Source organism: Macrobrachium nipponense, chromosome 36, assembly GCF_015104395.2.
Source record: "Macrobrachium nipponense isolate FS-2020 chromosome 36, ASM1510439v2, whole genome shotgun sequence".
Classification (NCBI taxonomy): domain Eukaryota; kingdom Metazoa; phylum Arthropoda; class Malacostraca; order Decapoda; family Palaemonidae; genus Macrobrachium; species Macrobrachium nipponense.
Genome location: NC_087220.1, coordinates 63,034,947 through 63,048,494, shown reverse-complemented (window position 1 = coordinate 63,048,494; position 13,548 = coordinate 63,034,947). Strand labels below are relative to the sequence as shown.

The 13,548-nt window shown below is 35.0% G+C and overlaps 1 protein-coding gene across 4 annotated transcripts in view; it reads left to right on the top strand.

The window, feature by feature from the left end:
* Positions 1-13,548, top strand: part of LOC135203779 (broad-complex core protein isoforms 1/2/3/4/5-like) — a 145,267-nt gene that overhangs the window by 109,084 nt on the left and 22,635 nt on the right. The window contains exon 6 of one of the 4 annotated variants that reach the window (XM_064233750.1): positions 953-7,838. The exons of the other annotated variants lie outside the window; for them this stretch is intronic. Coding sequence (XP_064089820.1) covers positions 953-1,173 — 221 coding nt within the window. The 3' untranslated portion in view covers positions 1,174-7,838. Of the gene's footprint in view, positions 1-952; positions 7,839-13,548 lie in introns of those variants that run through there. 4 annotated transcript variants of the gene reach the window in all.

Here is a 13,548-nt window from a genome sequence, read left to right as displayed (position 1 = left end):
TTTTTTTTATTGAAATCCATTGCCATCCTAACATTGCTCACATGTTGCATAATGACAGAAAATATTACTGCAGTGTCAGTCAAACATATAATGAAATTTATGTGTTTTGTTCATTCATAGTTTGCTCGATGAATTTTTCTTGAGGTTCATGTAATATCTCTTCCCCAGCAGTACTTGCAGAAACTGTAGAAGTTGCAACATGTGGTTTTTATTCTGTTTTGTGACTAATTTGTAGACTGACAAGGTCATATTGTCTACATTATCTTTTTTCTTTGAAAGTATTCCCGTATTTACTGACGAGAGTGACCAGGTAATGAAAATAAACATCCTAATTGTTTCGAAGGTTTGCAAAGATATGTCCAGATTCTGCAAGGTATCCCCATAATTTGCTAAGACCTCTGCTTCAGTGTTTAATTGTAGCTTAATGGTAATGATTATAGTTGTGGCTATTTTATTTTATGCCTGTTATTTTATTGTTTTGCTTTATTGTTGTCTTTATTGATTTATTGCTGTTTTTCCAATTTTTTTATATTTAGGTCCTGTTCCTGTTACGTAATCTAGTCTGCTTCCATTTTTGTTTCTGTTTTTTTCTGCTTGCCAACTTAAGATAGTAAAATTACATAATTTAAAGTTTAAAAGGGCACATCTTTAGCTGCAGTGTTCCAAGGAGAATCACATTTTGTGTATGCTAAAATATAAATGAAAATTTTAGTTGATGTAGAATGAGTTAAGTTTTGCTTCAGGTACTAAGTAAATATTAACTCTTGATTTTTTTTAATCATTATTTTGGAGGACACAGCTTTTCTGAATGTTCTGTAACCCTTGGCTGGGTATGTTGCATGTTTTAATAATGAATGAAAAGAACTTCACAGGAAAAGACCTGAAGGTTAAGGTAATTGGATGACGTGTGTGTGTGAGGAGTGGTCGACTAAGGGCGGTGGTCTTGTTGCAGGTACCCAGCTGACGGTGAAAGTTGGTCGGCCGCGCTACGCTGGCCCCCGCGACTGCCCCCACTGCGGCAAGCGCTACTCCACCATAGCTGCACTAAAATACCACGTTGGCCTGGTCCATAGTGTCTCCGACCAGGTGCCTTGTTTTTATTGTCCTCAATGGTTTGACATAAGAACTGATCTCAAGAAGCACCTTGAGGTGGCCCATAACGAGCACTCGTAACGGTAACGTAAAGGCGGCTGCAGCCTTGCTCAGTGGGGGCACGCCGGCCAGCACGTCCGGCACGGTGGCGGGATTCTCTTGTTGTTATTAACATCCCATTCCTTCGCACTTTTCCCAGATCTGTCGTCTTCCACCACACACACCATACTTTCCGATCTCTTTGTAATTATTTGCTTTCCTGGTGAACGTAGCGGACCTGTCGTTCCCATCCTTCGTGGTGTGGTCACCAATTGTTTCTCCATCAAGGATGTTGCCGCATTTGTCGGCTGTCTTCCGTACCCTCAGCTTGTTGCAGTTTCTTCTCCATGCCGCCATGTGCGTCTACATCATCATTTCCCTGCATTTTTGTCTTCGATCTCTGCCTCCTTAGCACTCTACGCCATTCACTTCTCATTGGTCCATTCTTGAATGTAACTGCTTGTATATTCTTCATATTTGTAGTTTAACATCTTCATGGTTACTCAGGATATTTGGTAGCATTGAATCTTCATACTTTGTCTTCACTGCATATCTTTAGCAAAGGAAATTATGTAGAGCTTTTATGTAGGAGCCAAATTATCATCTTCCGTATTGTGGTGTTTAGTGCAATGTGCATACTCGGTAACTGGAGCATTGAGATTTAGAAATTGGGAGGACTCTGGTATGTATTTTTCTCTTCATCTGGGAATCTTATGAAACAGTGGGATGAGGTTGTTGATTGGGATTCTGTGCAAGTGTTTATGACTGAAGTGTACAAAAGATCCTGGAAATATTTTGAGAAATTCATTTAGAGTACAATGCATAGCCTCTGTAGTCATCTTTTAGTCATATTTTAGTGTTGCTCGTTAGTATTGTACTTAACTTTTCATTGCAAGTATTATCCATGGTGAATACAAACAGTCGAAGGTAAGGCTTTTGGGGAAATGGTAACGGATCAGTATTTAAAAAATGTACTGTATTAAAAACTATGTACAGAGATTATAAGTTGAGCAAAATTCAAAACGTCGTTATTCATAGAGCATTCAGACACTTGAAGGGGAATTGGTAACAGATCAATACTATTACAAAAAAGTTTTCTTATAATTATGTAACCAGGAATGCTTAAAAACACAATTTTGAAAGATGTGGAGTATGAAATTCATTCGCAAGCTATGGTGGAATGATATTTTTTAATTTTCACAAAATGAGAAAAGTGTGTTAAGTCTACCAAAATTCTTTCTGTATGTTGACCTAGTTAATTTTGAAGATAAAAACTTACAAAGTGAACAGTACAATTTTTTACTCATAAGCAGACTAGTAAATTGGGAAGCTTTAAGGGTGAAACTCAAGTGTTTTTAAATAAATGATTTTGCTCAATTGGTCGACAACAGGGAATGCACGTTAATGAGACTAGCTTTGATCATTTTAATAGGTCCAGGACTTATATAGTTTAGAAATTTGCCCCTGCAGACCAGTGGTTGTCAAATATCTTCACAACATTGTTATTAAAAAGTTCAATTTATTTGAAACATGTTGAAAGATAAATGGGGAATGGAAAGTCTAGTAATAGTTTTCCAGGAAATTTACATTTCAAACATGTTCTCAGTTTTGCTTATTTCTGGAGAACTGGAAGGAATGAATGAGCTACTATTTAGACTCGTCTGGTGTTTGCTGCAATTTTGTCCTGTTTTTGGAATATGGGTTATACTGTGATAGAAGAATCTTAGAAGTGGGTTTAGAGTAGATGATTCAAATAGGTTTCCTGAAGGTAAAGGGAATGGGATCTAAGTGAAAGGTCAGCAGGTTTGAATGTAATTCTTGGGGTTTTTTGAAGGCTAAGATCAGGCTTGAAAATTTATCCCAATCAGCTTGGGAAGTGTTAGCTGTTGAAAAATTTTAAGCAAGTAGAATTACATTTTTTCAAATTAAAAAGTACAAATATCAAATGGCTAATTGTACTAAAGGCTTTTAGATTATAAGTAGTCTTGTAACAGTTTTAGTCTCAAAGAACATTGAACTGCATCAGCTAGGAAGATCTTGTTTGTTTAGGAACAAAATTAGAAGTGTCCGGTCCTGAAATCCAAATGTTAATAATACACAATAAGTATTTAGGTTATTGTGTTAGTTCTCAGAAATTTCAGAGAGGGTAGGCTAGACAATGAATTTAGAAAGAGTCAGTGCATTAAAAAAATTATACTAATCAGTTTGTTTCAGGTAATAGGCATGAAAGTACTTCCTGTGGTTATCACTTGGTGAAGAAAAGAACACTTACTCTGAACCAGCAAATTTGTGACCATGACTTGGCTGTCATCTTCGAAGTAGGCTGGGTTGGTGGGAGTCAGGAAAGGGCTGGGTGGATGCTGGTTAAGATTTGTTGATCTAATTATTTGGCCAGTTCTTATGCGCTTCTTCGGTTCTTGTTTCTTAGTAGCATGTGAGAAATCTTACCCAGAAAGATGTACATAATAGAATTTCACAGTTAATCATCCCCTTAATGCATAGAGATAAGCTTGGCTGAGTCACTGGGACCGAATGCGTTAAAATTGATGAATAGATGAAACAAACGTATGGAAGTTGAATTCATAAGTAATAACTTTAACCCTAGGTAATCCCTATATCTCAAACAGTTATATGGGTTGGTATTTTGCAGAAGTAGTTATTTCTTTATACAGTAATAGTTCCATTTGTAGAGAATTCTGTAAAAGTGAGAATTTTGAAAGAGGTAATATTTGTATTTTATTGTGGGATTTTTTCACAAAGTAATTTATGTATGTTTATTTTTGTATTTTTTGTAGGATGTACTGGAAAGCTCAAGATGATAAGTTAATTTACAGTGCTATTGAATTATTCAGCTTGATGGAAGAACATTGCCTTGATTATATATAGCATTTCATATTCATAACTTTTAAAACTTCAAGGAAATATGGAGTGGTACTAGGACTCTCTCTCTCTCTCTCTCTCTCTCTCTCTCTCTCTCTCTCTCTCTCTCTCTCTCTCTCTCTCTCTCTCTCTCTCTCTCTCTCCAGGTCAGTTGGGGTGTCCCCTTTTTTTAACCTGTAAAGATCAACAGATCTTGCAACTTTTATTAAAAAGAAGAATTGTCTGTTTTTATAAAGAAATAAATTTCTAGATGTGATGACAAATAGGGAGATTGGGAATTTCAGATTCCGCTGAGACTAAATGTGTTTTATTATGTTTTTCTTATTAATGAAGGTTTAAAGATTAGATGTTTTTAGCGTAGTGGTAAATTGTCTAAAGGTCACTCGGGCTGTTAAGACTTGAGCAGTATTCAAGTTGAATCTTCTCTAGTAAATAAGATAGAATTGCAATTGCATAAATATTATTATAGTGAATAAACAGAAATGGTAGTGCAAGTTCCTTGCTCTATTACATATGACATAGTAGTAGGACTGACAGTTTGAATACAGCAAAAGGTCTGGTATCAAGATCGCATGATTGTCGTTGATTTATTCCTTGAGAAAATCAAACTTGATTGACCAAAGTTATTATTTATTTTAGTACACCTCTAAAATGAGTGCAAGAGATATTAAAAAATAAATTTTATTTTTAAATATCATCAATTACTTTTATAGGCTTCAATAAAGTCAGAAAATTCTGGCATGTCCAATTTAGCAGTTCTCTGGTATTTTAGCAATAATTTACCTTAGAAATAGCGGTAAAGGAACATACTAGTATATTTCAATGGGCGACACGGCTTCCTCGCCCAGAAATAGATTTCTCCTACGTCAAAATCCCTTTATTATCCCATGTGGGGAAGAAAGAACGCAAAGGTTAATAAGCGTAAAGAATCCTTTGAAATATGAAGATTAAGAAAAAGTCCTTTAGCTGTTTACATGGGGCACAGAGAAACATACCAGCATTTTTATTTTTCACTCAAAAGATTTTGAATGATTTACGTCCTTGTACATCTACAACAGCATTGCCCTGGTTAACTTTTTAATATTTCTGAATTATAAAGGTTGGGTAACCATATCTTAAAATTAATTTGGGCAAAAGGAAACTGTAAAGTACTATACAGTAATACTGTATTGGAAAATGTATTATAACCCCAAGTCCAATGTCGTAGGTTTCTGTAGTAATTTTCTTAAGGTGTGTTCTCATTGTGCCCTAGGCTAACATTGTTACAGTAAATTTATGTTAGTCTTTGCTCAAAAGATTCAGTCCATTCAGTTTTCATGGTAGTGCCAGGAAACTGATAATTAGGCATTAGCAGTTGATGTTGCTGACAGTGTACCTTAACTTATCTTACATACAAGTATTTAGAAAAAAATTTTGTGATCTGGTAGTTTACTACGTATTATCCTTATGTGCAGTTCGTCACAGGTTGGATTATTTATTTATTTTAAGCAGAGGGCAGAGGACAATGAGCTTTCAGTGATATTAGGTAGCTTTGCATTATGGTAACCAACCCCCTATCCCCACAAAAAGCAAAGAAAAATTGCATTTGACTGTCAAAAGAAACAATACAGTACTGTAATGAAAGCAAAGAACACATATACTATTTAATCATAACTTCTTTAGTAGCTCATTAGGCAAGGGAAATACATACAGAATTGTCATATGAATTTCCCAGGGAGTGTAAATCTCCAACTAATAAGTGCTTGAATTTGGTGGCTCTTTAGATATGATGAAACCCTTGTTACTCCAGATTGGTTAGGCTGCAGGCAAAATGCTACTTGTAGAGAAAGGATAGAAAATGTAAATCAGGTCACATAGCCAAAGTTTCAGAAGGATGACAATTGTTTTAGTATAGCGTGATTACTAAGCGATCAGAAAAATACCCTGTGATTGAGTCCCTTTCAGAAGGGACACAAAAAGGATCACCTCAAATGTAAGGATATTGTTCTAGAAGATGGATAAGTAGTGCCAGTGTGGAGCTTATAAAAAAGTTGAAAAGTGCTAGGTTACAGTTTAACCCATAAAATGCAATTATAAGTACAGTATATACTTGTTTACTGATTGATGGTGTCACTTACCTGATGTTGAAGTTTTGATGTATGAATGCATATTATTATGGTTTTTTCTGTTAACGTGATTTTTCCTCGATAAGAATAATAGTACATACTACATACAATAGAAATATTTTAGATACATACTTTTTCTAACCTAATTTTCTTTACATTGGAATGAATCTCTGTTGTTTTCCTGGTGTGTTGCTTCAGTTTGTTATTGTTTTCCTGATGTATTGCATCATTTTGTAACTTTTCATGGCAATTTGGCATGTATGTAATACGTACCATGACTGTTTTTGGAATATCAGATGTTTGTGCTACACAAGAAATGTAAGAATGAATGTGTGTGCATTTTCCTTATACGTATTGCCAGAAGACATCATGAGAATGTGATCTTGAACTCAGTGTGCAGGTCGAGTTTGTTAACAATACTGTCATTATTTTTTCATAGAAAATTGGCGTATCCAGCGGTATAAAAGCTTTTACAGTATAATTGGTAAATCATTCAGTTATGAGTTCTCTGACCTCCGTCAGCCACCTTTCAAGGCACAACAAATACAGTGGGCCCCCCATATTCGCGTTCTCCAGATTCGCGGACTCACTCATTTGCGGATTTCTCTCGGGAACGATTCCCCGCATTATTCGCGGAAAATTCGAGCATTCGCGGTATTTTTCTATGAGAAATATCCACAAATTCTTGGTTTTTTTTTATCAATTTCATCATAAAATGCACTTTGTGATAAAACTATTAAAAAAACCAAGTGTGAAAATTTTTAGTGGTTTTTCTTGAGTTTTAACTAACAAAATAGGCTGTTTTAGTGTTTTTATAGGGGTTTCAAACATTTGCGGGTTCTAATTATTCAGGGGGGGGTTCTGGTACGCATCCCCCGCGAATAAGGGGGACCACTGTACGTATATAGTAGGTACATCTTAATTTTTTATTTTTCTCTTGTGGGATACTTATTGTTTTTGTGATAAAAAAAGGGCCTTTTGAAAATATTTATTGAAAAAATGTGAAGATATATAATTGATTAATTAAACTTATAGACAGAGTTACGTGTTAAGTTCGTCAACTTTGCCTTGTTAGATTGCTTTGATAATTTGGTTTCCTTGCATTTTTAATTACTACAACTATCGAACAGTAATCTTTGAAATAGTTTACCTTTAGCATACATCAGTATTTTGGGAAAATTCTGATTTTAAGTGGTTGCAATTAGACTGCAATTCTGTCGTACAGTAAACCACCCGTATTCGCTGGGGGATGGGTACCAACCCCCTACCCCCGCAAATAGCTAAAATCCACAAATACTTAAAACGCCTCTAAGAATGCTTAGAACTGCCTAGTTTGATAGTTCAAACACAAGAAAAGGCCTCTAAAGATGCTTATACCGGAGTATTTTAATAGATTTATCAAAAAAAGTGCTTTTTGTCGCAAAAATATGAAAATACAGTAATTTTTAAATATTTCTCAGTGAAAAATACCACGAATAGGCAAATTTTCTGTGAATAATGGGTATAAACGGTCCGTAGAAAAATCCTCAAATAGGCGAGTCCGCGAATAGCGACGGTCAACTGTATACCCATTAAAAACCTATGACTTGGATCAATGTCAAACTTGTTTGTAACAACATCCCTATAAATATATTAGCTTTTTTTTTTAAAAGTAATCTCATAACTGCTCAAGAATGAAGTTTTCCAGAAAGTAACGTAGATTAAGATTCATTGTGGAGAGAGAGAGAGGAGAGAGGGAGAGGATAGAGAGAGAGAGAGCGAGAGAGAGATAGGAGAAGGAGGGAGGAGAGAAGAGAGAATAGATAGAGAGAGAGAAAAGAAAACCTTCCATACAATTTCATTTGGAGTTTCATGAGGATTTCACTGAATTCTTAGTGATGCATAGGTTTTGTCCTCTTGAAAAATAAACAGAAAAGGGGGGGTGGGGGTGAGTTGAACAAAAACCATTGGATCTTTAATCTACTACTTTATTTCTGAGTATTTTGTTCGCATTTGGTGTATGGTGTTGGGAACATTTCTTTTTTCATATTATTATGTATTGTATTCGCCTGTCTTGGTATCTTCCTAGTGCTTAGTCTTTTTTGCCTGGCATTCTTTTGGAAAGCTTTGCTTATTTCTGCTGCTTATGCTAGTACTAGTGCTGGTGCATGCTTCTCACGTGATTTGTAGCTGCAGAAGTTTACTAGTGTTCTTGCCAGCCGCCTCGGTCGGTGTACAGTCTCTGGAAGGTATCTGTAAGAAAACCTTTTCAACACTGACATTAGTGTATGTGGTATGTGGACTATGAAGTGTGGATTGTGTAAACTGTAAACTCCAGTTGTCCTTGTCACCTGAAGGCCATTTCATCTTGTGTCCCAAAACATCCATAAGACTTGAATGTTCCAAGTGGTTAAGAGTGGTGAAGACTAAGATTTCACTGGGAAATTTGACATTTGTGAATGGTTGTAAGAGATTTTGTTTTCATTTCTCTGAAAATTGATATAAACATCAGACCGTAGGTGAACACTCGGTATGAAGTAAACTAGCCTTGCTGTGTTATGCAGTGTCTCCTTGCTGTGTCAAGACAACCTGTACAATTGTATTGCTACTGCAATATGGACCTTAATGTCAGTATGTTTTTCTTTCTGTAGTTAAAGGTTCTGTATGGACAGTAAAATCCTGTTGATATTTTAGATATTTATGTGCTTATTTTATTTTTGAAAACTTTGTACGAGTTTTCTTAACTGTTGAACTGTAAAGTTATCATAGAGTATTCATAGTGTGACTGCATTTGAATTGGGAATGATTTAACCCAGAAGATGATGACCTATGGTTTGTACCTCCATTTTAGAGGAAATATATATTATTTACACATAAGGTTATTATCTTCACAAATTATAGCATCATTGGCATTTTTCTCATAAGATCTCTCTCTAGTACTTTCAGTTGGTTGTTTATTGCAAAACGTGCATCAGCATTTTTAGATTTTATTCCAATGAAATTGCCTTTTATCTGCAAAATGTTTTGATTAGACCTTGGTTCCAAGGACAGTATTATTTACCTAATTTTCTAGCATCAAGTTAATGATTTCCCATAGCATAAGTCAGGGTGCTATTGTGTAGGTGTGATCATATATGCTTCCAAGCCTTGTTGGTCTAGTTGTGTGCATGTGTGTGTGTGTGTGTGTGTAGATGTTTAATCTTAATTATGACAAGAAAAATTATGGTACAGAATAACTTACAGAAGAATGCATGACGTAGAACATTTTATTCGATGTTATATCCAAACCTCAATGCATGTGCAATTATTTATGTTCATTCAGTTTGTTAATTTCAAATTGTTATAAGAGTATTTATTTTTTTAATTTTGTACCAGAATTTACTTTAATATATAACTTTACCAGCATACCGTAGTTAGATGATCTCGTAATTGAAGGCTTACAAATTATTCGTGTGTGATTATTTTTATCTGTTGAAGGAGTGAAAAGTTTTTAATATTATTGAAGACTAAGACAGCCAGGGGAAACATAGAACACTGATATTGTAATGCTCACATAAGCAGCCTCATGTTCAGCATAGCTCCTGTTTCCTAGTTGTAATTCCAAGAAAGTGCATTTTTCTATAAATTGCTGGCGCTTCTGTCTGTTATGGGAATATTCAGTCACAAAGTACATCACTTCACGTCATATTATTAGTAGTATATTCAGTAGTTCACTGTATACTATTTACTGGGTTATACAGTAATGTCTGCGGTAGGCTTATTTGTGATTGACTACTAAGCTGAGAATAGGCTGAGACTTGCATCACTAAGTAGGGAAGCTACAAACATCTTGACATTTAACATCAGTAAATGGGAAGCTACAAACATCTTACATTTAACTTCTATGAAACACACACTTTCACTCTTCAAGATCAGACTTATGCTGCCCCTCAGTTGTTAAAGGAAAAGATGGGTTGTAACGACTCTTCTTGCATTGGCTAGTCTAAAGTTTATGGCAGGCATTGATTGGTACTTGCATATTATGGACTACAGAAAGTTTTTCAGATTCCCACTCTCGCATGTACAGGTTTTGTTGATTGACTTTCTGCACAAAGTAAAAGTTGCTAGGTGTTTAGTATAGCTACTGTTACAGGCAATGTTTCTTGCCTTCACTTATTTTGAAGTTAACTTTCCATTGCAAGTGGTGCTGCATACTACTACTACTCACTGACAGGTTCTGAATTAGGTATGTTAACTATTTAGGATAAATTCTTAATGAAACTACTTATTGTAATGTTCCTCTCAGGTGACTTGCTCTTGATTTAGTCGTAAATCCATCACATGAGAACACATTCATCATTCCATTGTCAGACATTGATGCATAGGTCGAACTTATTAATACCTTTTAAAGCAGATGGTTGCATAAAATAAACTTGCTGAAATATTAAAATGCACTGTTAAGCTTTCCTGCAAACTAGATATAGTTTGATTAATAAAAACAAACCTTTTAGCATAGTGCGAAGTGTGAACTTGACCCAGGCCAGTTCAAGTCCATATAGCCTAGTGAGAAATGTGATGTTAACAGTAGAGGAGAGTAGACCCTTTTGGAAGGCCAGAAGTTTTAGTGTGTCTCCTTTCAGTTTCCTTATGACAGTGCTTCCCTAGATAGATGTTTATATGGCTGTGATAGTGTAGAAAATAATGGTGCATGTTCTCCAACCTTTGCAGTTTTTATTTGTGGTAGGAAATATAGCAATACATGTATTGTTTTCCTGTCCACCTGGTTGATGTCATTGCTGGAGGAGATATCAAGTTAATCAAAGGCAGTTGTTAGGAATTCTTGATTTTTCCCCCAAAGGATCAGACACATTTCAGAGCATGTAGGTTTTTTAATGCTTAAGATGTGCCTGCTTGGTTGTATTCTGACAGTAGGTTTGATTACCCTTGTAACAACACTACAATCAAACATTTCTGTAGTGATTATCCAGCGTTAAACCATCAACATATATCTTGCATTAGAAACAACTCTGTGAAAAACATTTTGTGAATGTTCAGTATTTTCAGTTTATCCCATTATCCAGTTTTATAGGAGTTGCAATATATTAAGTAACAATCAAGTACTATAGTCCATGAAAAACAAACCCTTTGTGCCAGCTGTGTGGGAGTTGATATTAAGCTCAGTATAGTTCTGGTTTTGCATTCTTGGTCCAATGAGTATCTATCATCAGCAATTTTGAAGGAATCATTCAGATTAGCATTGTCACAGTTGGAAGAAATGGAGGCATTGTCTTTAGATGCTTACGTTTCTTAGTTTTACGTACGTATACAGTTTCCCACTAAGGCAGTCCCAGGTTATCGGCGATCTGGTTTTATGGCGCTTGCCATCGACGAAAATCGGCAATTTTCAACGTCGATATGTGCGAGTTCCTCTTATTGGTGCCAATACTCAGGTATTGACACCGATACATACCTAACAGAGGTGCCGACCTCTGGTTATCGCTGATTTTTGGTTATCGCGATTTTCGCTTATTGGCACGCCGTTGGAACGGAACCTCTGCCGATAACTGGAGACTGCCTCTTATTAGTTATGGTGCAGATTCAGGAGCTACAAACATGACGGAAAGCTTAATGTATTTACTGTTTGGAAAGTGGAAAATTCCCTTGATAACCTATTGACTGTAACAAAAGTGTTTGCTGATTCAGATGATGAACCTTGTATAATAATCATTTCAGTGAAAATAAAGTATTGTTTTTTTTATGTCAGTAAAACTTTTTATGCAAGTCTGTTACCAACAGCCAATACAATGATCCCATTATAGTCTTTTTTTTCTTTCTTTTTTTAAGAAATGCTAGCGGTGAATGATAGTGTGTGTATTCATATGAATGAAACTCAGATAAGTTAGTTTTTTTTTTAGCTTGTACATAATGATTGTTATTTTGTTATATATGCTGTATTGGGGCCTTCTGGTTTTAATAGTTCTTAGAATCTAAATATCTGTGATAAATTATTTTTTATTTATTGTATCATATACTAGCTTAAAAATTCATATCCTGTTTAGAGTTAGGGGTTCTCTCAGAAAATTTGTATCCCCGGCAGTTGCATCCAAAAAAGTACAGCTGTGGTTATTCAAAGTCTCCGTTTCATAAAGTTACAAAAATTTTTACATAAAGTGAGTCACATATAACAAAAATAATGACAGTTGTGTCTGTTGATTGTCATCAATTGTAAATTTGTACAGAAGTAAAAATTATAGTAGGTTACATATATGGTCTTTTCTAAATCAGGGCGAAACTTTCTGAGCTTCACATTCATACGGGAACCAGGAAAGTTAGATATTTAGTTGTCAGACATTTTCTTTGTTTTATGATTTAACCCGGTTATGGCTAGTAATATATTTGGCTACTCTGGAATTGCAGAAAGATGTCTCATTTGTACAGTTGAAAGTAAAGTTACCAAAAATGTATCTTTCTACTTAAGGCCAAAATTTTTACTTAAATAATGTACAGTTTGTTCATACGTGTATCAAATTTCCCGCAGTGTATATTGTATGTAAATGCATAGTGAACAGTTTTCGAGATAGTTCAAAAAGTTGTTCAAAAGTGACAACCTTCTGGTTGAATTTGCATGTCCTGTAAAAATAGGACATTAGTTACAACAGTCATATAAAGCAGACTCTTTAGATACAGGAATCATAGCCATTTTTGATAGGTTAGAAGATGAGACTGAATTGCATACCAGTACATACCTGAGTCTTGCTGAAAAAAAAGCAGTTGACAAATTTGTGTAAAATGGATAAGAGCTAAGGTCACAAGGATCTTTATTTTTTCCGGTGATGCATAGCATAGCATCCGGCATTGAAATATACTACAGAACTAACTGTAATCAGACCCAACTGTGTATTTTGTAAACTTTATTTATTATCCATAATTTATTTGGTTAGGAGAATATAGTATATGCTGGTCACTATGGTGATCAGTGGTGTATAGTAGATACAGAGAGTTTGATGCCACAGTATTGAGCTGTACTGTTTACTCCTGTTTGCTTGTGTCAGACCACTTTATCTTTATCACAATTTTCTGCTTTCTCTTGCTTGTTTAGGGAGGAGTAAAATCTCGTAACATTTACGGTGAGCAACTTGCAATTGTTGCCTTAAACATTGCCTTACCAGACCCTGTCGTGTCTGTAACAAATGACTGTGATTTTGTAAAGTAATGTTTCATAACTGTTGTCTCTACAAACAAAATAAATAAATATGTTATTTAAGACTTCACTTGAGATAGTACATTGTGTAATGTCTGTAAGTGGTTAAGAGTAAAAGTATAAAATCACATTAAATTGTACAATAAATATATCGAAGTAACTTAATTCCTAAGTCTCACATTCATTATGCTTCCAAGTCAACTTTATATTGTAAATACTTTTAATTTATGAGTGAATATTATAAATTTAAAGTATATATTTATTAATTTAGCC